Here is a 25,464-nt window from a genome sequence, read left to right on the forward strand (position 1 = left end):
CAGTACACTGACAGGGGCAGAGTTCAGAAGGCAAAGAATTCAAATAATAAATGTTACACAGGAAGCCACAGAAGTAGAGATGTAATAGATAAAGCAGTCAGGGGGCTTTCATATACCCATATGTGAGTAACTGGTTTGAATACATATTCAGTCTGCTCCCCCACTCCTTTCACATTGTGTACGGGGCGGGAGGGGTTAAGTTTTATCCCTACTATACAACATGTTGCATTTCTAGGAATTTTTAAACATCGTATACAAGGAGCAGAATGAAAACTTTAAAAAAAAAAAAAAAAAAAGCTATGGATTAGAGAAGTTCAGAAAATACCAGCAACTAGTACACTGCTAAGAACCAGTGGGTTGTCAATTACATTTATTGCATGAATGTGGATGAATCAGATTATTTCGAGTAGGTTTCTGGCCTAAATCACCATAAGCCTGATATGAAATAAAAAGTTACTGAACTATTAATTCATGTCCTTCAAAGTGCTGATCTCTCTGGAACCATATCTACTTCCTTGAGAACAGTTTAGTCTCTCAATGTAAAATATTTCAAAAAAGATTAAAATAATCTTTTGTAATCCATGAAGAAAAAAACAAACTGGTGACTGTTTTTCGGCTAGTGAGAAAAAAAAATGGGAATGACTTTAATACTTATGTGGCGTTTAACAAATTATTCTGTAGTTTTATCACATATTAAATGAACAGCTTAAAATAATTTGTGAATAACCTACCAAATCCAGGAACACTTTTGAGACTGGCTTTGAGGCAAATTTTCTCCAATCTGAGGTAGCTATATCTCATCAGACAATTCCACAGGAACATCCAGTCCATTCTTGTCCGATGATTCATGATAATGACACTTCTTTCTCCAGGAACAAATGCATCACCTGTTATAATAACTTTTACACCAAACATGGTCTCCAACAATGCCTAAGGAATAAACAATATAGGTATGTGACACTTTAAAGTTATAATTTCCCATAGGTAAATTGTATCGTGTTCTGTAAATAAATCTGATTTCTAGTAAGTCAAAGGCATAGTGTTTCTCAAGATTATGGCTTCTATAATAAATCTGGAAAAAGAAGTTAATCTGGAAGAATGAGAATATAAAGGCAGTATTTCTATTTTTAGTTTTATTTAAGTTTCTGACAGTTTCCTAATTAAATGTTAGCTTTCATTGAAATCTTCAAGATATATTAACTTGAAAAAAAGTATAAAAGATACACAAGAAGATTCCACTGCATAATTTTTTTAAGGCTATAGATATACAGGATGATTACTTTCTAGAAAGGATAATCAAGAAATTTAGCACTGAGTACAGGGCTGAAGGAACAGAAAGTCAAAATCTTCATTTTATACCTTTCTCTATTATGATTTCTTTAAACAAACACACATATCTATTTAACAATATATAAATAATAAACCAGATGTTTATAAAGTCCTGCAACCCAAGCACCTACAACAGTGTCTGGCACCTGGAAGATGCCCAAATATTTGCTGAATTTGTTTAATTAACTTTTCTGCTAACCAGCCGTATAATATACGTGAAATATTGAGAGGAAAGTATATTCCATGCTGGAATTCTTGTGGAGAAAAAAAACAGGAAATAAGAAACCTTGATTTCAATCCCTTATTTAAATTTTCCAATGATTTATATATAACAAATTAATATAGGACTTCACTATGAATGGAGAGAAAACTGGTCCAAGACAGAGCAAAGGTAAGAAAATCAAAACTTCTCTCCAGCAACAACATCATGAAAACCTCTAGAGAAGCACAGCACGTACAGTGCAGTTGAAACAACGAAAGTAAATGAACTACAGGTGTCTATGACATGGATGGCACACGAACATAATACTGAGAGAAGTGAAACAAACAAAAAGTGTCCTGTAGAAATTTTTTAGAACAGTAAGATATTTTAGGTGTATATAGCCAGTGAAATTGTAAAGAACAGCAAGGAAAGGGCTATCTTACAGTCAAGTTACTGGCTACTTCTACCAAATAGATGATTGTGATTTGAAAGCTAGATGGCTTGCTGGAGGGTGGCCAATATTCTAGTTCTTGACCTGGTTGATAGTTACACCTTAATATATAATTTTAAAGTGTGCGTTTATGTTTTATTAACTTTCAATATGTTTGTTACATTTCACAAAAACTTTTTTTTTAAGTAACATGACACAGGTGAACAACAGGACTTTAAAACAAAAATAGGACCAAGAAAAAAACAGTTCAAAGGGAATATCAGCTAAGGAAAAGTTAGAAATGTTTTATGCCCAAAGAATTATAGAGTCAGAGTGTTAACACCTTAACAGAGTAAAACAGGTATCTCACAGGACCCAGTGAGTTACTTTCCCACAGCAGAGATTCACTTTAGGGCATGGGTGTTTAACCTGACATCAAGTCCTAGAAGGACAGCCTTCAAGAAGTAAATAAACGTGCCAATACCATACTATCTTGATGATTACAGCTTTGTACTAGAGGCTAAAGTCCGGGACTCTGATGCCTCTAGCTTTGGTTTTCTTTTTCAAGATTACTTTGGCTATTCAGGGTCCTTTGTGGTTCCATACAAATTTTAGGATTGTTCTAGCTGTGAGAAGAATGCCAGTGCTATTTTGACTGGGATTGCATTGAATGTGTAGATTGCTTTGGGTAGTATTGACATTTTAACAATATTTGTTCTTCTAATCCATGAGCATGGAATGTTTTGCCATTTCTTTGTGTCTTCTTCAATTTCTTTCATAAATTTTCTATATTGTTCAGCATACAGATCTTTTACCTCTTTGGTTAGGTTTATTCCTGAGTATTTTATGGTTCTTGAAACAAATGTAAATGGTATCAATTTCTTGATTTCTTTTTCTGTTGCTTCATTATTAGAGCATAGAAATGCAACAAATTTCTGTACATTGATTTTGTATCCTGTGACTTTGCTGAACTCATGTATCTTTTTGGTGGTCTTTTGGATTTTCCACGTAGAGTATCAGGTCATCTGCAAAAAAGTGGAAGTTTGACTTCTTTGCCTATATGGATGCCTTTTATTTCATTTTGTTGTCTGATGCTAGGACTTCCAACACTATGTTAAACAACAGTGGTAAGAGTGGACATCCCTGTCGTGTTCCTGATCTCAGGGGGAAAGCCCTTAGTTTTTGCCCATTGAGGATGATAGTAGCTGTGGGCTTTTCATTTATGGCTTTTATGATGTTAAGGTATGTTCCTTCTTTTTCTTTTTTAATTTTAATATTTATTTATTTTTGAGAGAAGGAGACACAGAATTAGAAGCAGGCTCTGAGCTGTTGGCACAGAGCCTGACATGGGGCTCAAACTCACAAGCAGTGAGATCATGATCTGAGCCCAACTAAGCCACCCACCCAGGCGCCCCAAGGTATGTTCCTTCTATCCCAACTTTCTTGAGGGTTTTTAAAGAAAGGATGTTGTATTTAGTCAAATGCTTCTCTGCATCTATGGACAGGATCATACCGTTCTTCTCTTCTCTTCTATTAATGTGATGGATCGCACTGATTGATTTGCAAATATTAAACCAGCCCAGGAATGGATCCCACTTGATAATTCTTTTAACATGCTGTTGAATTCGATTTGCCAGTATCTTGTTAAGAATTTTTACATCTGTGTCCATCAGGGATATTGGCCTGTAGTTCTCCTTTTTAGTGGGGTCTCTATCTGGTTTGGGAATCAAGGTTAACGCAAATCTATAAACATCAAGACATTATGGTACTGGAACAAAAACAGACACATAGACCAATGGAATAGAACCGAGAACCCAGAACTGGACCCACAAATGTATGGCCAACTAATCTTTGATAAAGCAGGGAAGAGCATCCAATGGGAAAAAGTCTCTTTAGCAAAGGGTGCTGGGAGAACTGTAGAGCAACATGCAGAAGAATGAAACTGAACCACTTTCTTACACCATATTCAAAAATAAGCTTAAAATGGATGAAAGACTTAATTGTGAGACAGGAAACCAATCAAAACCCTATAGGAGAAAACAGGCAACAACCTCTTTAACTTCAGCTGCAGCAACTCCTTACTCAACATGTCTCCAAAGGCAAGGGAAATAAAAGCAAAAACGAACTATTGGGACCTCATCAAGATAAAAAGCTTCTGCAATGCAAAGGAAACCAACAAAACTAAAACACAACCAACAGAATGGGAGAAGATATTTGCAAATGACCTATCAGATAAAGGGTTAGTATCCAAAATCTATAAAGAACTTACCAAACTTAACACCTGAAAAACAAATAATCCAATGAGGAAATGGGCAGAAGACATGAACACTTTTCCAAAGAAGACATCCAGACGGCCAACAGACACATGAAAAGATGCTCAACATCACTCATCATCAGGGAATTACAAATCAAAACCACACTGAGATACCACCTCACACTGGTCAGAGTGGCTAAAGTTAACTCAGGAAACAAGAGATGTTGATGAGGACGTGGAGAAATGGGAACCCTCTTGCACTGTTGGTGGGAATACAAGTGTGCAGCCACTCTGGAAAACAGGTGGAGGTTCCTCAAAAAATTAAAAATAGAACTACCCTACAACCCAGCAATAGCACTACTAGGAATTTACCCAAGGGATACAGGAGTGCTAATTCACAGGGCCACATGTACCCCAATGTCTATGGCAGCACTTTTAACAAAAGTGGAAAATCATGGAAACAAAAATAGCCAAATTATGGAAAGAGCCTAAATGTCCATCAACTGATAAATGGATAAAAAAGATGTGGTTTATATATACAATCGAATACTACTTGGCAATGAGAAAGAATGAAATCTGGCCATTTGCAACAATGTGGATGGAACTGGAGGGTATTATGCTAAGCAAAATAAGTCCATCAGATAAAGACAGATACCCTATGTTTTCACTCATATGCGGAAGTTGATAACAGAAGACCATGGGAAATGGAAGGGGAAAAATAGTTTCAAAGAGAGAGGGAGGCAAACCGTAAGAGACTCTTAAATACAGAGAACAAACTGAGGGTTGATGGGGGGAAGGTGAGGAGGGCACTTGTTGGGATGAACACTGGGTGTTGTATGTAAGTGATGAATCATGGGAATCTACTCCCGAACCCAAGAGCACACTATATACACTGTATGTTAGCCAACTGGACAATAAATTATATTTAAAAAAAGAAGAAATAAACATGGACCCCTCTTGAAAAAGTATACACAGGGCACCTGTGTGGCTCAGTTGGTTAAGCATCCAACTCTTGATCTCAGCTCAGGTCTTAATCTCAGGGTCCTGAGTTCAAGCCTATGTTGTGCTCCACACACTGGGCATGGAGCCTAGTTTAAAAAAAAAAAAGAAAGAAAGAAAAGTATGAACAGGTACTTTGCTAAATGCCTGTAGTTTTCATCAGATTTTCAAAAGGGTCCATAACCACTCAAATAATTATAAGCCCCACTCCCCAAGTCTCTGAGCAGTCAAGTCTCTATGCAGAAGACTTCATGATAGAGAGGATCATGGCAGAGTCCTCTAGGCTTGGACCCACAAGCACATACTTGTAAGTATAAAGGGCCATCAACTCCCAAAATGAGTCACTGAATTATATGTCTTGGCCCAGAGGACATGTGTGAAGTCATCATCCATGGCTTATTAACTTGGATCAGCTCCATTCTGCTTTCCAAATGATATACTTTACAGTTTTTACAGAGAATTGAAATGCAGAATGCCCTTCCCTTAACTGGTAGAAAGATGAAGTTGATTACTAATTGTGTGTTGCACCACAGAAGAGTTGTTAAAAATCTTAAAGCCTTATAAATCCCAAACATCAACCCTCATCTTTTCAGTGCAATTTCTAATACATGTATCCCATGGATCCCAAAACAATCTTTCGCTTTTCATTATGGAAAATGTCAAAATAAATCCAGACTGTCTGTCCAGGAGCATATCATATGGCATTCTCTCCCTTGCCATCCAGCACTCTATCAGAATGCACCTGAAAGTTATATATAACCTTTTGGACAGCCTAGATCTCAAACTCACATTCATCATTTGTAATACCAGATAAAACATAATCGAGTTAACATTATTTACAGGTCTCACAAAGAATTACAAATATATACAACACAGGTAAAATTGAACGTCTGTAAAGAACTCCAGAATTCAAATTATCCAGATCAAAAACTGTTAAAAAGACACCATTCTTACATTTTTTTTCTATTTCTAGTCTAGAAACTAGTATAGAAGACAAACTAATCTTATGAAATTTCATAATGCTTTATGGAAGCAATTTCTGAGGATCTTTTATAGACCACTGATTACTACTTCCAAGTGTTCCACCGTGTCTAAAGGTTCCCCTCATGGTCACAGAGAAATTGGTTTTACCATTATGCCCAAGCTCTCATTTACCATTCCAATGACTCTTTATTTAGACTGAGCTAAAACCAACTCTGTGGCGTTCCTCATCTCCCAGTCTGCCTGGGCCTTTCAGACTCCACTTAGCCTCGCTCCTCAAATCCTTTGCTTTATTTAAGGTCTTGCAATCCCAAGTCATTCCTCAAACACAGCATCCCTTTTCTTAGCAGCAGGCTATTTGTTCTAGGACTGGGCTGGAATCAGCAGGCTGTGGAAGAGACCTGTATCCTAGGTGGGGAGTTAGAAAATGATCTCTAAATCCCTAAGTCATGACTTATGGTGAAAGGACAGAACTCCAAACAGTTTTCAGAATCCCAGATTATTAGCTAACAATTGGTCTGCTGGAAAGACTCCAAATTTTGAGAAGTGAACACTGCTCTTGGACACGTGCAAAGTGTGACCTTGACAGTATTGATTATGATGAATAGAAATGTCCCCAAATGGAATGACCAAAGACCACCCCTCACTGTAGAAATGTACCAAGAGAATGAATGGACACTCTGCAGACTGTTCTGGAAGGAATTCTTACACAAGTAGGTTAGTTTTCAAAATGAAGGGTCTCTGGTTTACAACAACTAAGTGAAGCTTATAGAAGACTTTTTAGAAATATCTACTTAGTACAGTTAATCTGTGAGTTGTTTATTTACTTTTCTGGAGAAATACTTTGTAAATAAGCATGCTCTAGTGGGTAAATTCCATGTATGTTTGAGGGCTGTAATGAAACAATGGACTTTGTATCTTTAAAGTAATTTAAAAATCTAACTCTAAAAATTCACAGCCTGAGAAGTCACCTTCTGTCCTCTAACAAAGGAAGTAGTAGTCTCTCATCAAATGAAAGACAGAAACAGGTCAAACTGTGTATATCTACAGCTAAGAAAGATAGTTTAGGTAGAACACCATTACCTCCACAAGGCCAGAGGTCATATCCGTCCTGTTCGTCATTACATTCCAGCAAAATGCTCAGCACATAGTGGACACTTAATAAATAGTTGTTGGACTAATGTTCTAGGATCCTGCTGACTAATTCTGCCATAGACAGCAGTTAACAAAACTTACCCAAAAATCCTTCCTGCTATTATAAAAGGAAAAAGAAATTTTGCATTAATGTATAAGGAGGATCCACACTGATACTGTAAGATCATATATATTCAATGCAAAGTACTTCCTACTGGAAAAATAAAAGAAAATAAATAAGCAAGGGACTGCTGCTTCCAGACCTGACAAAATAAGCGGTACTAGTCTTACCACTGAGCTGAGTTGCAGGAAAATAAGGTTATAATGAATTATACAGGTGAAAACTGTTATGAAACCACTGAAGAACCCAACATAAATTCTAGAACTTGAAAGTACAGTACATTTTATAAATGTTTATTTATTTGAGAGGGAGGGAGAGAATCTCAAGCAGGCTCCATGCTATCAGCACGGATCATCACGTGAGCTGAAATCAAGAGTCAGACGCTCAGCTGACTGAACCACCCAAGCACCCTAAAAGTACAGTATTTTAAACAGAAATCCTCCGTGTGAACAAAACAGCAGTTAAAGGTGGCAGAAGAGAGGGTCAGTGAACTTGGTGACTTGTGTTAACAATACAAGCAACCTAACCTACAACTCTAGTCCCAAAAGGGGATGAGAGTGAAAGGAACAGAAAAAAATGTGAGGAAATAACAGCCCCAAATTTTCCAATTTGGAAAAAACAAAGCTACCGATCCAAGAAGCCCAATGAAACACAGCAAAATTAACATCAAGAAAACTAGGACCTAGGCATAACATGACCAAAACAAACTGCTAAGAAAGAAAAACAAGAAATCTTAAAAGCAGCCAGAGGAAAAGGGCACATTATATAAATGGAAGCAACAACATACATGCTAACTAACTTTTCAACAAACAAGGAGAGCATAAGACAGTAGAATGTGAAAGTTGGAAAAGAAGGAGGAAAATGTCATTCCAGAAATTTCACAATCAGCAAACTATACTTCAAAACTGAAGGCAAAATAGGGACGCCTGGGTGACTCAGTCAGTTGAGCATCTGACTTCAGCTCAGGTCATGATCTCACGGTCCATGGGTTCGAGCCCTGCGTCGGACACTGTGCTCACAGCTCAGAGCCTGGAGCCTGCTTCGGATTCTGTGTCTCCCTCTCTCTCTGCCCCTCCCCCGCTCACACTCCATCTCTGTCTCAAAAATAAAAAAAAAATAAAAATAAACACACATTAAAAAAAAAATGAAGGCAAAATAAAAGAAAACCATCTACAGGAGCCCTCACTACAAGAAAACCTAAAGGAAGTTCTTCAGGCTGAAGGGAAAGGACACTAGACAGAAACTCTGATATACAGGAAAAACAAAGGATACTATAAATGGAAAATATTTAGATAAACATAAGAGATTATATTCTATGATTTCTTTGAAAGAAATAGGGCCATGTAAAGCAAAGAATTATAACACTGCATTGTCGAGTTTATTTTGTGAGCAGAGTAGGACAGCAGCAGCACAAAGGATGTGGGGACGAAAGTCCTACAGTCACAAGCCTTACACTTTATGCAGTGTGCTAATAAATACCAACTCCAAGGACACTGTGACATACTAAGGATACATTATGTAATCCCTAGGTTGTGACTAAATTGTGTTCACACACAGACACACCATTTTCTTTCAAAACAGACGAGGAGGGAATATTGTACAACTCCTTTTATGAAGCCAGCCAGCATAATTCTGACACCAAAGTTTGGGCTAGTCTGACCAGGGCACTTCTCACCCAACAAGTATTTATTAAGGGGTACCTCGTTCCAAGTATTTCGGCAACCTAGGTCTTTGGCTTCTCAAAGGCTTTGTAGGACTATTCCTTACCACCTTTCCTCTTCCACTGTGAGGAATCACCACACCACCGGGACTGATTGTGTTAGTAGTTACCAGATTTTTTTTCCCTTACGAAGTGAGGCATTCCCTGACTTGAAAGAACTCCAAACCTTCTTCTTTTAAAACAATCAAGAGGTACCAGTTAACTTCTTACCACTGTAAGTTAAAGTCACATGACCCTGACCAATCCTGAAAGATTCTTCTTATCACCTAGATATGGCAGCAAACTAGGTTTGATCTCAGCTCTGCTTAAATAATTTGCTTACGCGTATGGCCTTCAGCAAATTATTTAATTTCTCAAAGCTTCTACTTCTTCGGTAAAGTGGTGATAATGGTGGTGCCTGAAATGAAGACATCCTAAAGCCCCTAGCACAGTACCTGTCACATAAGTGCTTTAACAGCTATAATCATCATTACCCTTTCAATAACAACTTGTCATTCCTCTCCTTAATCTGGAACCAGTTATTTATCATCTACCAGTATGCTCTAAGTCCCTTTCTTTGTGCCTGTAGATTAAGTTCAAATAGAGAAAAGAAACGGGGAAGAGGAAAGGGAGGAGGGACAGAGAGAGATGGGGGACTACTTTTAGTTTAACGATACATTTCATAAAACATATCTGAATAATTTTTTTAACAAAATAACCTTTGACAAGGCACAAATGCAATTCTTAAAATTATTCACCAGAAGAATCCTTTCTAAAATATGAAAAGGGTGCACTGTAAACAACTCCTCAGCCTCCACGGGAGGAGTCCGCAGCATTAGTCTACCTTCGTCTCTGCAAATGGAACCTCGGCCGTCCGCCTGAGGGCAACTAGGCAACAGCATTTCAAATGACACAGGGTGAAGAAAGACCCTTCAACACTTGAAAGAAAAGGATTCCCTCCCTGTTTTCCTTGTCGGGTATGTCCCCATCACCTCTACCATGACTGGTCAGTAAACCCAGGAACATGAAGTTTCAGCTGTTGCTCAGGAAAAAGAAAGAACAGAACAGTCTCAGGAAGTAACAACCTATTCAAGGTAAAGGGAGCTACATGGGTGCCCCTCCATTTCTGGGGAAGGCACTGTGGGTTAGCAGCAACAGGGAAGGAAGGGCTGAAGCAGCTTTAATCCAGACAAGGGAGGAGTCTGGGCCAGCTCAGAATCACAGGGAAATGTGCTCAGAGCTGTATGCACTGACGTTGCAGAAAACACCTGTCTGTTCCAAGAATCTACTACACATTTTGTACGCACTTACATTTACAGATGTTCTCATTCTAGCCCACAGTCAGGAAATCACTTTATTCCTAAATTCTGTGGTTACTGGGAAGAATTAAATCAATCACATCAATGTTAAAAGTTCAAAACAACAGTTTCATCTCAATCTTAAATTGTCATTATTCGTAAAATAAAGGGAAATTGAAGAATTTTTACATCATTAACTATCTATATCTTTAGATTTGTGCATTTTGCAACATGTAAAGTATACATCAATGAAGGAAATAAACTTCATGAGGAATATAAAAGAAAACTCTTCATTTGGAATATGGCTCTTAGATATTACTTCAAGGACACGAATTATATTTCATGTTCTCTAGTTTCTGTATTTCCTCTAAATGCTAATGTACCTCTTATGAAACAGAAAGGATTCACATGCTTATCACGTTATCAAAGGGTAACATTCAAGTAACTCTGACTCTAGCTTACCACAGGTAGTGTGAGCCAAGTTGCCACGAGGCGGTTGTTGATCCAGCGATACCAAGATGGGTTTACAAACATCAAAGGTAAAAAGGGACCCAGCATGAATATGCTTCCAAAAAAGCTTCCCCAAAACAGAGTGAGTATGAAGTAAATCCCTTTCCATGACACCATGATTCTGAAAGATATGTAAAGAAAAAAAAAAAGAATACATTTTGTTACTATACATATAAACTGCCCAAATTGAGAATGCATAAAATAATCTTAAATTACAAGGCCACAGAAAAGGCTCTGGTAAAGAATTTAAGAGCTTGAATACCATAAAGGTGACCCTCTTATATGTCCTACAGGTATAACAAATTTCCAGTACATTAGAAATGAATACTCTCAGCAGAGTAAGTGTCTGACTCCTCCCCCCACCCCAAAGCTATATTATTTAAGAAGCGCCTTTGATTTTTTTAAATCTAGTTATTAGTATTAACATAAACATGTATGAGTTACCCAATACAAACTCTTAAAATATTCCAGAGGTTTTTTTATATCCTACTATAAAAAGTCGACTTAATGGGCCAAGAATTACAGAACAGTTTCCCAAGGGTAATCATGCCTAAAAGCGTTGACAATCTTATAGAGTGCACTAAATTTTTTTTTAAAACCTAGAAATGCTGGGGCTCCTGGGTGGCTCACTCAGTTGAGCGTGACTCTTGATTTTGGCTCAGGTCATTGTCATGGTCATGGCTCATGGCTCATGGAATAGAGCCCCATGTCAGGCTCTGTGCTGACAGCACAGAATCTGCTTGGGATTCTCTCTCTCCTTTGCTCTCTCTCAAAATAAATAATTTTTTTTTAATGTTAATTCTTCACACTAGAACCTGAAAGTAATGTCTTTGGGCAACTGTTGTTAAACTGGCTTTTTCTTTATGAGCTGAAAGAATAAAGAGAAGTCAGATTCCTCACTTTATTTGCCAAAAGATTACTTTCAGGGTCCTCATAACCAAAAACACTTAATATTGACATTTTAAAAGAAACTGTTGGAAACACAGTTTAAAATGAATAATCAAACATTTGATTTTATAACCTAACCTATATTAGAGCAACAATATGTTTTGCCTCAGGATAATACAACTGTTGGAATCATTAAAATTCTGAAAACAATAATGGCCTTACATTTTTCATTTTACAAAAGGTATTCCAGTGATCAAGACCTGTGATTCTTTTTAAATATTCAGAACAGGAAACAAAATTTCAAATGTCAAAGTGCTTTAATAAATGTCAGACAATAAAACAGGTCAAATCCCTTAACAACACAGATTCGACTTTATCGGGGTACGGAGTATGTTTTTAAATGTCTACCAATACTTGACGGTGTGTGTACAAAATCCTTCCAAGTACAAAGAGAATGAGTAAGAACTGTTTTTTTCTGAACTGTAGATCTGAACTTCTAAGTAGAAGTCGGGTGAGGGACTGAGGGTACAGAGAAAAACCACTGAAATGCAGTGACCACTTTGCTCACCCAGGGCCCAGAAAGGTATTTGTTCCTCCACACCCTCAGCTTTGCTTTGTGAGGCCTAGGTTCTCCTCTTCACACTGAAAGATGACACCCTTGGCAGCTTTTATCGAGTCTTTAGATTTAAGCTTTTTTTACACAGGAAAAAGAAAAAGACCATCTGCAGTGCTGCTCCTCTATCTGAAACCCTGTAACTCCCTTTTTTGCTGTTTCTGCCAATTAGCCATTAGCTGGCTCTGTTTAGACACTTAAGAACGGGCCTCCACACTGTATCTGTACACATCCATCAAAGACTCAGACATACCTCTTCCTCACTTAGTAAACTATTTCTCATTTGATGTGATTAAACTCTTTTAACTCCATATATTTCTTCTCTTAGATATCACCTAATAACATCTCATTTTACAGTAATGAAGCGGAGGACCAGAAGAGTTCCGATGACTTTCCCATGTCCCCAGACCAGCTGGAAGCATCAAGCCTTTCTGCCTTCTACTTCTTTCATGATATTATACTACGTCCTTCTCGCCGAGTGGCTGGGAATGAGAGGCCCGAGTCAGCTTCTAAACACATATGTAAATACAGACTCAAGTAGAAAAGGATGTGTCCCATGAACATACAGGGGTTATTCAGGCCAAGTCTCATCTAAAATTACTTTTCTGTCCTGCTCCTGTCTTTTCCCTAACTTCTCAATCATTTGTTCAATAATAAGCATACAAAGAGATCCTACTGTGTGCCAGGCTCTGTGCTAGTCACTTGGGGATACCACAGGGGGTATGACAGTCATACCAAGCTCTCGTCAATCATGGCCTATCTCCTCCTCACGAACTTCTCCCTGGCTCCGCATTTAATCCAGCGCCATTTGGTCTTCTTCCAAGTCTCACAGGTTTCACAGACAAACACGGTTAACAGTTATGACAGCTACACGCTTATTTAGAATAGCTAAAATGGCGGGGGGGAGGGAGGGGACCTGGCAATACCAAGTACTGGTGAGGATGCAGAACATTAAGAACTCACACACACTGCTGGTGGCAATGCAAAATAGTATATATGCTTACCATGTAACCCAGCAATTCTACTACCAAATATATAGGACAAATGAAAACTTATGATGACACAAAAACCTGTAGACAATTGTTTACAGCAGCTTCGTTCATACTTGCCAAAAACTGGAAGCAACCCAAATGGGGCGGGGGATAGGCAAACAAATCCATAGACCAGATACCTACAGCTTCTCGCTCAGGAACGAAACCTCTTTTCCTTCATAAAATGTCCTTATGTAATCACCTAACAACTAAAATGTGCAGTAGCATTGTTCTCATATTCTAATAGGTATACTAAGAAATAAGTGCAATTCAATGGGATACATGCTACAATAGAAGGTATAACAGAGCATGCAACATGTGTTAAGGATAGTTCAAGGTAAGGCAGGATGAACTGTACTAAAAGGGATTAAAGAAGGCATTGGACTCTTGGAGGATATGAGGCTGGGGGTGGGAGAGATTATTCCAGGCAGTAAAACAAAACATGCAGAGTCACAGAAATACAAAACAGCATGGCTTAAGCAGGGAACTGTAACTCATGAGATTTCAATTAGGTATAGTGTACCCATTGGGGAGCTGCAAGAAATCACAAGAGCTCAGGTCCCAGGGACAAACTGCACACACCCAGGCCAGGACAGCCAAGAAATACCACCTGTAGCATGTCACCATGGGTAAGAAAAAAACCTAGGGCCTATGACTCATGTTTTGGGATAAGTGGTAAGGGTGCATATATAAGTGTCGACTCAATGAGTAAATAGATTGGTTTTGTTAAAAGCCTTAAGAGCAAACAGCTTCTCTTCCCTTCAAAACTGACAGCACATGAAACTTGTCAGCAAAAATCCCAGCATAGACAGATGCTGGTATCAAGGTCTGGGACCATCTGCTCCAGCTCCACCACGCAAAAGCCTGATATCGTGACCACATCACTTCATCTGGATGCTTACAGATGAGGAAGTTGGGGAAACTCTCAAAGGCCTACCTTTTGAGCACCTAATATTTTCCAGGCACTTTACAGAAGGCTCCTGGTCATTACATATTTAACACCTACATATTGAACTATTCATAAGCAATGAAAAGATCCATAATAGGTAAATAATTCAAAATTTTGCTGAAACTCCCAGATTTGACTACTCCGAGGCTGGTGTCAAAAAACAAATCATTTAGGTAGTAATAATCTGGTCAACCGTCCAGTATCCTAATCTCAATGGCCCTTTATTCTGTCTCAGTTACCTCCTAAGCACTTGGTAGGGCAAGTTAGATACACAGTGGATTTGTAAATTTGAGGTTTTAAAAGGACCTTACTATATACCTTGATGAGTCAAGCATGTCTTAAAATAGGCACTTTACAAACATTCTCATCTAATCAAAACAAGAGCCTCAAAAGTAAGGTATCAGTAATATCAGTGGTATTTGCAGGTACAGAACTAAGGGACTCAGTTCCCCAGCACTGTTAAATACTGACAGAGGTGCGCTAAAGAGCCTATCTATACCCAGGGGCACTCCCAGAAAACACAGTGGAGAGTTTGGAACTGGTATAAGAAAGATTTAAAGACAAAAAAAATAAATAATGAGTAATAAAAGTAAGAAAGAGTTAAGTATATTGTTTAAGCCCATCTTCTCTAAAGAAGGTAAAACTGGGCTTCTAGATTAGGGGACACACAGTGGGATTAAGTAACCCTACACATAGAGAATCCTAAAGCTGAGACCCAGACCATCTTCCTCACTGGGCTTTCAAGTGGCTGGGAACAAGAGTTTAGTCCTAGTCCAGTGCTCTCCAATAAAACCTCATGCAGTGATGGAAATGTTCAGTAGCTGTGCTGTCCAGTATGATAGCCAATAGCTGTATGTAGCTAATTCAGCTGAGGAGTTATTCATTGGATGTGGCAAGTGGCTACTGTACTGAATAGCACTGCTCTAGGCAGACTACTGGGGCGCGCTTCTCTGGGGATCTGACCAGACATTGAGGAAAAACAATATAGAAGCACTGGGGGTACCCTAATAAATGGTCCACTTGGATCACCCTATAGTGAAGCCCAAAGTTCATGTAAGCCTCACCTACATACAAGTTCCTCAATGGCTTTTTAAGTCCCCTATTTTTCACTGTAAGCAGATAAAGAGACATCTGAGAAAAGCCTGTAACATAACATTAGAGACTAAAACAAAAAAAAATAAACTTGAAGGAAACAAACTATTCAGGAAGAAGAAAACTATCTTAAACATATCAGAAAAATTAAAAAAAATACTGCATCTAGTAAACAAAAATGTGAGGAAACATTGAGAGTAAACGAGCTATTGGAAGTTGACCACATACAACGTTGAGCAAAAATTAAAAACTCAGAGTTGAAAAATAAAACAGAGGAACCCCCCCCCCCAAAGTCAAGAAGATAAAGGGCTGGAGAAAAAGAAAGCATTAGAGGACCAAACAGGAGGTCCCATATGCAAATCATATGAGTGCTAAAAAGAGAGTAGTGAAGAATTGAAGGGGAAGAAACCAACAACAAAAGAATTTTTAAAATTTTTCCTCCAAACTTGGTGAACAGGACACTCCACATTAACAGGGCCTGCTGAAAGCTAGGATAATGGATGAAAACATGCTCACCAAGGCACAGCACTGTCACGTTCAGGACAGAGAAGACAAAAGGACATTCTACAAAACTTCTAGAGAAGGTAGAGGAGCAGGTCACAAAGGATTAAAAATGAGATTTGCTTTGGACTTCTCAGTAGAAACATCTCAAGAGCAATACCAGAAGCAAGATGAAACAGAACAATGCCTACAAAGTTCTCAAGAAAATTATTTATCCAGTCATTTTATCAAGGATAACAGAATAACATTATCATACATGCAAGATCTCAAAGGTACCTCCCATACAATCTTTTTTCAAGAAACTATTAGAAAATGGCCTTCCTAAAACAAAGACCAATGGAGATGAAACATGGGAAATGAGAGCTCCCACATAGGCAAGAGGTCCAGGGAATCTCCAAGAAGATCATGAACGAAGATCTGAGGATGACAGTCATGCACAAGACAGAGAAGATGTCCAGTCCAAATTGGGGATGGGTAACTCAGAAGAAAGACTCTTTGAAAGCTGTATCACCAAATTCCTTATTCCTAAACAAACTATCTTTTTGAGCCAAGAACAGAATGTCCAGGTGAACCTTGGCACAGATTCTAATCTGCACTTGGCTTCTTGAACACGTTCTGATAAAATTCCTGCAGGCCAGCTGATGACACTCATTTTATCTACCATAAGTACTCTGTTTTGATCTACTCCTGAAACGTGGTGGGAGGGGGGTGTTCAAGGTGAATTTAGGAGAAAACATATTCCCACCAGAAAGCCAGAATCTGCAGACTCCAGCCAGATGCCCTGACTATGGTGAGCGCTGGACTGTGGTTTTTTTAGGACTCGTTTATGTATGAACTTGCCCACTAACTTCCCCAGAAACAGATCTGGTCAATGTTCTGGGACACCAAGGTCAGACTACCACCCAGAGATTCTGCACCTCTAGGAGCCTTCATCTAATGATAGATTACGCTGCTTGCTTCTCAACTTTTCAAATACATACATACATATGTATACATATACGGCTTAGGGATACATACATAGGTGATAAAATCTGAAAGAGAAATAATGACTAATATAAAAGGGTAATAGTTGTCATGGGGGAGTCCACAGGAGACTGGCAATATTCTATTTTTTTAAGGATGGTGGCTACTAATATGCTCACCAACAGTGCCATTTAAAGTAGTGTTCTTGGGGCGCCTGGGTGGCGCAGTCGGTTAAGCGTCCGACTTCAGCCAGGTCACGATCTCGCGGTCCGTGAGTTCCGGGCTCTGGGCTGATGGCTCAGAGCCTGGAGCCTGTTTCCGATTCTGTGTCTCCCTCTCTCTCTGTCCCTCTCCCGTTCATGCTTTGTCTCTCTCTGTCCCAAAAATAAAATAAACGTTGAAAAAAAAAAATTAAAAAAAAAAATAAATAAAAATAAAAAAATAAAAAAAATAAAGTAGTGTTCTTTATGCACTACTCTTAGAAGCTAGATGAATAAATACTTCACACCCAGACACAATCACACTGATTTAGTTCTTTCATAAACATAAGTGAAATATGTATGAGTTGATTAATTTCTTTTAAATCCAACAAAATTTTTAAATCCCTGGATGCATGTTAATTTGCATGACCTGATTCTGATGAATATTTCTGCATTTTTCAGAATTTAGTAACATACACACATCTGTCTCGCCTGATGAAATGGTTTGCTGCTTTATTCCCCAGTGAGAACTGTATTTGTTTTCCTTTCAAGTCACAAAGACAGAGGCTCAGAGCTAAATTTAACATTTAATTTGAGAAGCAAAGATTAGGGTTATTATGATCTCTTTCTCCTCTTACAACCTTTTTATTCTTATTGGCATTATCATTATCATGTATGTCTTTTATTGTAAATCAGTTTAAATTCTTTTAGGAAGCAGATTGTTAATAAAAAATAAATTTAAAAGAATGTTAACATTAGTGACCTTATTCATCATATTTTACTTAAAAAACAGTCTCTATACATGGAAAATCCGATAGACTCCACCAAAAGTCTGTTAGAACTGATACATGAATTCAGCAAAGTTGCAGGATACAAAATCAATGTACAGAAATCAGTTGCATTCTTATACACTAACAATGAAGCAACAGAAAGACAAATAAAGAAACTGATCCCATTTACAACTGCACCAAGAAGCATAAAATACCTAGGAATAAATCTAACCAAAGATGTAAAAGATCTGTATGCTGAAAACTATAGAAAGCTTATGAAGGTAATTGAAGAAGATATAAAGAAATGGAAAAAAGTCTCTAATGTCAAAAAATCACTGGACTATTACACTAAAGAATTTAAGTTCAAGATATTCTGAAGACAAAAAGGTATACTCCTTTAACAAGCAAATCACCAAAAGAAACAAATGAACAAAAATAAGCCAAAGACACAGAGGTAAAACACCTTTCTGTATCAACTTAGCAATCATAAGGCAGGCGGATGAAGCTGAAAGGATAATGTATAAGGTTTGCTCAGGCACCTTTACCTGTTTGGGAAAATGACACAGACAGTAACAGGAAAGCCAGACAAACTACACAGTTTCATTCTTCCTGAAGCAGCACAAGAGAATAATATTTTCCCAGGTACTAGAAGAAGCTGCAAGGTAAGCAGGCATTTAGTTACGATCATTTAGATGAAATAAAACCACAGTTTACCAATTCTGATAAACCCAACAGGTGGTTAAAGAGCACAGAATGGGGTCAAACCTCAGTTAGACCTACCCAAAATGAAGCTGGATTTCAGTAAACAAGTCTGCTAACTCCCTCTGGCGGGGAGGGGTCCATTCTGAGACTTTCTAGCACATCTAGGGTTATGTTAAAATGACTCTATCTTATTAAAGTTTAGTGAGAGAAGAAATTATCTGTGTAAATACTCAGAGGTATCTCTAAACCCTGATGCAATTCTTTCTCTTTTCTCTCTCTCTCTCTCTCTCTCTTTCTTTTCTTTCTTTCGAGAGACACTGCAAGCCGGGGAGGGGCAGAAAAAGGAGGGAGTGAGAATTCCAAGTCCCACTGATGTGGGGCTCAAATTCACGAATTGCGAGATCATGACCTGAAAGAATTAGAAGCTTAACCGATTGAACCACCCAGGTGTCCCAACCCTGATGCAATTCTTTTACTTAAAGTGTACTTAAAGTTGATACCTAGAGGGACACCTGGGGGGCTCAGTCAGCTGAGCATCGGACTTCGGCTTAGGTCATGATCTCGCGGTCTGTGAGTTCGAGCCCCGCATCAGGCTCTGTGCTGACAGCTCGGATCCTGGGGCCTGCTTCAGATTCTGTTTCTCCCTCTCTCTCTCTGCCCCTCCCTCACTCATGCTCTGTCTCTGTCTCAGAAATAAACATTAAAAAAAAAATTTTTTTTAAATAATAAAAAAGTTGATACCTAGTAAGAAGCAGACAGTATATACTGTATGATTCTATTTGTTTAATGTTCAAAAATAGAAAAAATAATTTACAATGTTAGAAGTAACATTAATGGTTATACTGGGAGGTATGGAGCATGGGTAGTGACTAGAAGGGGCACCAGGGGCTTCAAGGATTTTGGCAATATTCTGTTTCTTGATTTGCGTGCTGGTTACATGTGGTGTATTCACTTTACAAAAATTTGTTGAGCTATACATTTGTGATCTATTTACTTTCCTATACGTATCTTTTTAAAAAATTTTTATTTATTTATTTTGAGAGAGAGAATGAGAGAGAGAGAGCATGAGCGGGGGAGTGGCAGAAAGAGAGGGAGAGAAAGAGAGAGATGATCCCAAGCAGGTTCCATGCCATCAGCGCAGAGCCGGCCATGGGGCCCCATCTCATGACCAGGAGGATCATGACCTGAGCCAAAATCAAGTGTCAGAGGCTTAACCAAATGAGCCACCCAGGTGCCCCTCTATATGTATATTTCAACAATATTTACCCCAAAAAGTTATATATGTAATAATTTAAACTGGATACCTTGTAAGTAATCACCTCCACATATGAAGTTTATAAGAAGAAAATACAAAGGGTCCATAAACATGACGAAATGTTCAACCTATTTTCAAGAAAGTGGAAATTAAGACAACAAAACACCGAGGCACCTGGGTGGCTCAGTCAGTTGAACATCTGACTCTTGATTTCGGTGCAGGTCACGGTCTCATGGTTCATAAGTTTGAGCCCCACGTCGGGCTCTGCACTGACAGCACACAACCTGCTTGGAATTCTCTCTCCTCTCTCTCTGTCCTTCCCCTGCTTGCTCTGTCTCTCAAAATAAATAAATGAACATTAAAAACAAAAAGTTAAAAAAAATACCCATTGTTTTCTTACCAGATTGACAAAAATGTCTAATTTCTGCCTTTGGTATTCTAAACATCATTTGTTGATGTCTTTGCCTTCACAGCTGAAAGACGTATACATTTTAGAGGGCACACTGGTAAGTGAGCTGTAATAATACATATAAGCTATAATAATTTTGAATATGCCTATCATCATGAATTCCTTCTAAGTATTTACCCCAGAGAAATACTCAACTGCGTGTACAAAGATCTTTGTACACGCAGTTGAGCATTATCTGTAACCAAAAAATCAGAAACATAAATGTCCACTGATGGGAGAAGGGCTAAACTGTGGTACAACCAACGATCATGGAACACTATGCAGCAGGTGGAAAGAATGAGGTCAAACTGTATTTTCTAAAATGAACAGTTCTCTAAGATATATTCCTAAGTGAAAAAGAGTATGATACTATTTTCAAAAGAGGGGAGCCACACCCCTGAAAAAAAAACTTATGCTATATGGTTTATATAAATAAATGTAAATGCACATAAATCTGTCTATAAGGACACATAATGTTTCCATGGTCTGTAAAGATGGAAGAGGCTGTGACTAAGGCTGGTGGTCAAAGAGAAATAGATGCTTTCTTTAATGTTTTAAAAAGAGACATTTCCATGTGATACTTACATAGCAAAATGGGAAGAAGCAGAAAAGAGAGGTAAAAGACGAAGAATGGGGAAAAAAAAAAAAAAAAAAAAGCACCGTCAACATAGCCAAAACAAGTCAGCTTGTCAGGTGCCAGCAATACCTGTTTCTCCACGATTCCATAATCAAAGTAAAAATGATTAAATGTTGAGGTAGAACTAAGTCCTATCTCTTAGACAAATTACTGTTTGTCATACTATCAACTCAAAGTTTTACAGACAAATTAAAAACTACAATTAAAAACAAACTGAGACAGGAATGGTAAAGTTCGTACCCTGGGTAAGCTAAAAGTACGTCAGCACCCACTCAAAACCACCGCTGAATTTATTTTATAGCATTTATCCATGTTAACTTGAAGTTTAAGCTCATGTTCCATTTTTCACTTCATGAGACACAGAGCCAACCGGTAAAATGTGCAAAGAGCTAAGTGATGGAGGTATATAGACTGTCGGAAAGCAAGCAAGCAGTTTCCTGAAACTCTTCGTATACACAAAATAGGAGCCCATGAATACATGTGTATAAAAGTCTCATAAGGATAAAGTTCTAGCAGAAAGCAGTTATTTTAAAAGTTTCTAAAAACAGAATGTTCATTTCTGACTATCCCCATGGATACTTTAATCAAAAGCATACTCTTAAAAAGACAGAAAAGGAAAAAGTTAAAACAGCTGTCTAAATTTACCAAGTTATTTCAATCATTTAATTCTGATCATTTAAACAGGGAATAAGTACCAATTAGAGTCATTCCACAGTCATTAAAAACTCATATAATAATATCTGCACTATTAAACACTAACCATCCTCAGACAAGGTACTGCAAAGAGTAACATAGAGTCTCTGCCCTCCTTGGCAATATCATCTAGGTGCAGAAAGAAGAACACATCTGAAACGGAGGGAGGAAGCAATACAAGGAAGTATATATTAAATGCCAAGTTCATGAAAAATCAGTAAGCTTGACAACCAGCTTGCAAAATCTTAGAAGTCTAGAGATAGAGTTAAGATCACTGAGCTTTAAACATCTTTCAATTTCACAGATGATTCTCTCATTATGCCAGTGAAGAAAGTGGGGAGCAGAAAGGTTGAGGGATCTGACCTGTGCTTACAGTGGCACAGCCGGTGGCAATGGAGCTAGGCTAAGACCTTCCACCAGCTCAGCGTTCCTTCCATTAGACAAGAATCATAGATGGCTAAGGCAACCAACTGAAACATGAAGAATTAAGATGCAAACGAGGTCTGGGCTTAGAGGAAGGACAGTAGTGAGTCAAGCTAGGACTAAAAGCAAGGGAAAGAGGCTACCTTTTAACATTCTTGATGGTGCATACTGTGCAGTGATTGGGTTAGTCATGAGAAAGATTTCCCAAAGTCTCGGGATTGCTGTTGGGTTTTGTTTCTTCCAAATTGTTTCAAACAAAATGAACTGTTAACAGCAAGCATTTTTTTCATGAAAATGCCACCACTTCTTTTTCTGCAAAAATGGCAAGCACACTCACTACATTTCAACAATTTCCTGTTGTTATAGAAGTTTCCTTGTAAGATGTAAAAGTTAAAACCACATACACCCACACTAAGTGGAACACTACTATATTAAATCATTTCAGAAAAACTGGTTAGTACAACTCTCTTATACCTCTTACCTATTATTCAAGAGACTACCATCCTTGATCCAATGACTTACAGTCCTCAGAATGTTAGAGTACCACATAACCCAGCAATTCCACTCCTAGATATATATACCTAAGTGAAATGAAAATATATGTCCACATAAAAACATATAGATGAATGTTCATAGCAGCGCCATTCATAATAGTCAAAAAGTGGAAACCCAAATGTCCTTCATTTGATAAATGGACAAACAAAAGGGGTTTAGCCATCAGTGGCTATCATTCAACAACAACCAGAAATGGAGTGAAGTACTTGATACATGCTACGACACAGACAACTTTGAAAATATTAATGCTAAGTGAAAGAAGCCGATCACAAAAGTCCACATATTGTATGATTTCATGTATATGAAATGTCCAGAAGAGGCAAATCTGTAGACACAGAAAGTAGATTAGTGGCTCCCTATGGCTGGATGCAGGTGGAATGGGAGTGACTGGAGGGTGAAAGAATGTTCTAAAATTAGACAGTGATGATGGCTGCACAACTCTGAACAGTCTAAAACCATTACCTGTACGCTACTCTTTAAATGGGTGAACCAGGGGCGCCTGGGTGGCGCAGTCGGTTAAGCGTCCGACTTCAGCCAGGTCATGATCTCGCGGTCTGTGAGTTCGAGCCCCGCGTCGGGCTCTGGGCTGATGGCTCAGAGCCTGGAGCCTGTTTCCGACTCTGTGTCTCCCTCTCTCTCTGCCCCTCCCCCGTTCATGCTCTGTCTCTCTCTGTCCCAAAAATAAATAAACGTTGAAAAAAAATTTTAAAAAATAAATAAATAAATAAATAAATAAATAAAATAAATGGGTGAACTGTATGGTATGTGAATTATATCTCAGAACAAAAAAAGTTCATTAGCTGGGAGATTACCAAGACACAAGTAACTCTAGCCACTTTACCCTGAAGGCCGTGAATACTGAAGAAAAAGAGAAACTATAAGGATGACGACCACTTCAGAAATTAGAAAAAAGCATATACAGGGGCGCCTGGGTGGCTCAGTCAGTTAAGCGGCTGACTTCGGCTCAGGTCATGATCTCACGGTTCGTGAGTTCGAGCCCCACATCGGGCTGCGCTGTTCTGACAGCGCAGGGCCTGGAGCCTGCTTTGGATTCTGTATCTCCCTCTCTCTCTGACCCTCCCCTGCTTGTGCTCTGTCTCCCCCTCAAAATAAATAAACATTAAAAATTAAAAAAAAAAAAAAAAGAAAGAAAAGAAAAGAATCAGTCACGGGTGCCTGGGTAGCTCAGTCGGTTAAGCGTCCGGCTTCAACTCAGGTCATGATCTCACAGTTTGTGAGTTTGAGCCCCACGTTGGGCTCTGTGCTGACAGCGCAGAGCCTGGAGCCTGCTTTGGATTCTGTAACTGCCTGTCTCTCTGACCCTCCCCTGCTTGTGCTCTGTCTCTCCCTCAAAATAAATAAACATTAAAAAAAGTTTTAAGAAAAAAGCATATACAAGCAAAACAAGTACAAAAGGGAACCAAAATCGAGACAGAGTGCAATCACTGAACAGAAAATAACCTAGACAGACAGACACGCATCAAAATATTACCAACGACTCTCCTTGCATCGTGAGACTATGATTTTCCTTCCAAATTGTACACAGAAAGTTTTACTATTATTTAATAAGATCCCAATAACATTTCTTTCTTTTTTTTTTTTTTTTATTTTTTTTTTCAACGTTTTTTATTTATTTTTGGGACAGAGAGAGACAGAGCATGAACGGGGGAGGGGCAGAGAGAGAGGGAGACACAGAATCGGAAACAGGCTCCAGGCTCTGAGCCATCAGCCAGAGCCTGATGCGGGGCTCGAACTCCCGGACCACGAGATCGTGACCTGGCTGAAGTCGGACGCTTAACCGACTGCGCCACCCAGGCGCCCCAATAACATTTATCTCAAAAGGAAAAACGAGGGACCAGGATTTCTTACACTAAGGGACTAGAGAGGTGCCATTAATAATATACCATTGAGTTTGATAAAGTTAGCCACTAATGAAAAGCATAAAATGGGAATTTCATAACATTAAAACACTGGCCCAATGTTCTTCATATGTAAAAGATGCTGACATTCTGATATCAGTAACTTTTCTAATATAAATTACTGGTATTCACTAGAAGGTATAAAATACCACTGTCTCAGGGTGGCACCTAACAAGTGTTTTGACTGGGCAAGGAATAAAACGTTTTTCTGTTTCATATTACAGTTCTTCAACACATCACAGACTGATCACATTATTTCTAACATTACATTAACATCGTTAATAAAAGACTTTTTACAAATCAATATAAACTGAATGAAAACACTACCGTATTCTCAAAAAAGTCAACTATCATTCATAGCAATTTTTTCTTTTAATAGATACAAGCAAAATAAAAACAAAAACAAATGTTACCTTTCTACAATTTATTCTTCACACAGCAAAGGGAAGTTTACCCGTAGATGGCTCATGGAATGTATTCAAGGCTTCATAAACCCCTAAAATTGTAAGCTAATTTATGTGTGTTTTTCTTCAGAGAGGATCCCTAATTTGTATCAGGGATTTGTAATTCAAAGAAAGTTAAGACACTACTGGTTTAGAGACAACTGAATAGCAGCCTGAAATGGTCTTCTGTTGCAAAGGAATTCTGGAGACATTCTTAAGTCTCAAGAAACTATACTGTGTAATTTTCATTTATGAAATACATTTATCAAGTATCTGAGCAATGAGGTGAAACCAAAGATAAATCATATAATGACATTATTCTAGAAAAAACTTAGTTGGGAAGTCAAAAAGCCCACAAAGTATTATAAGCAAAGGCAGAAATATTACATATCATAATACTATTTTATGTATATTTATTTATATTA

At 38.3% G+C, this 25,464-nt stretch overlaps 1 protein-coding gene across 6 annotated transcripts in view; it reads right to left on the reverse strand.

The window, feature by feature from the left end:
* Positions 1-25,464, reverse strand: part of LCLAT1 (lysocardiolipin acyltransferase 1) — a 185,335-nt gene that overhangs the window by 107,974 nt on the left and 51,897 nt on the right. For 5 of the 6 annotated variants that reach the window (XM_047852954.1, XM_047852955.1, XM_047852959.1 and 2 more), the window contains 2 exons: positions 10,910-11,078; positions 732-930 (listed from right to left, as the gene is read on the reverse strand). In XM_047852954.1, the coding sequence (XP_047708910.1) occupies positions 732-930; positions 10,910-11,074 (364 nt within the window). In that variant the 5' untranslated portion in view covers positions 11,075-11,078. Of the gene's footprint in view, positions 1-731; positions 931-6,369; positions 6,615-10,909; positions 11,079-25,464 lie in introns of those variants that run through there. The other variant, XM_047852961.1, reaches the window with a different exon arrangement.

This window comes from Prionailurus viverrinus, chromosome A3 (genome assembly GCF_022837055.1).
Source record: "Prionailurus viverrinus isolate Anna chromosome A3, UM_Priviv_1.0, whole genome shotgun sequence".
Classification (NCBI taxonomy): domain Eukaryota; kingdom Metazoa; phylum Chordata; class Mammalia; order Carnivora; family Felidae; genus Prionailurus; species Prionailurus viverrinus.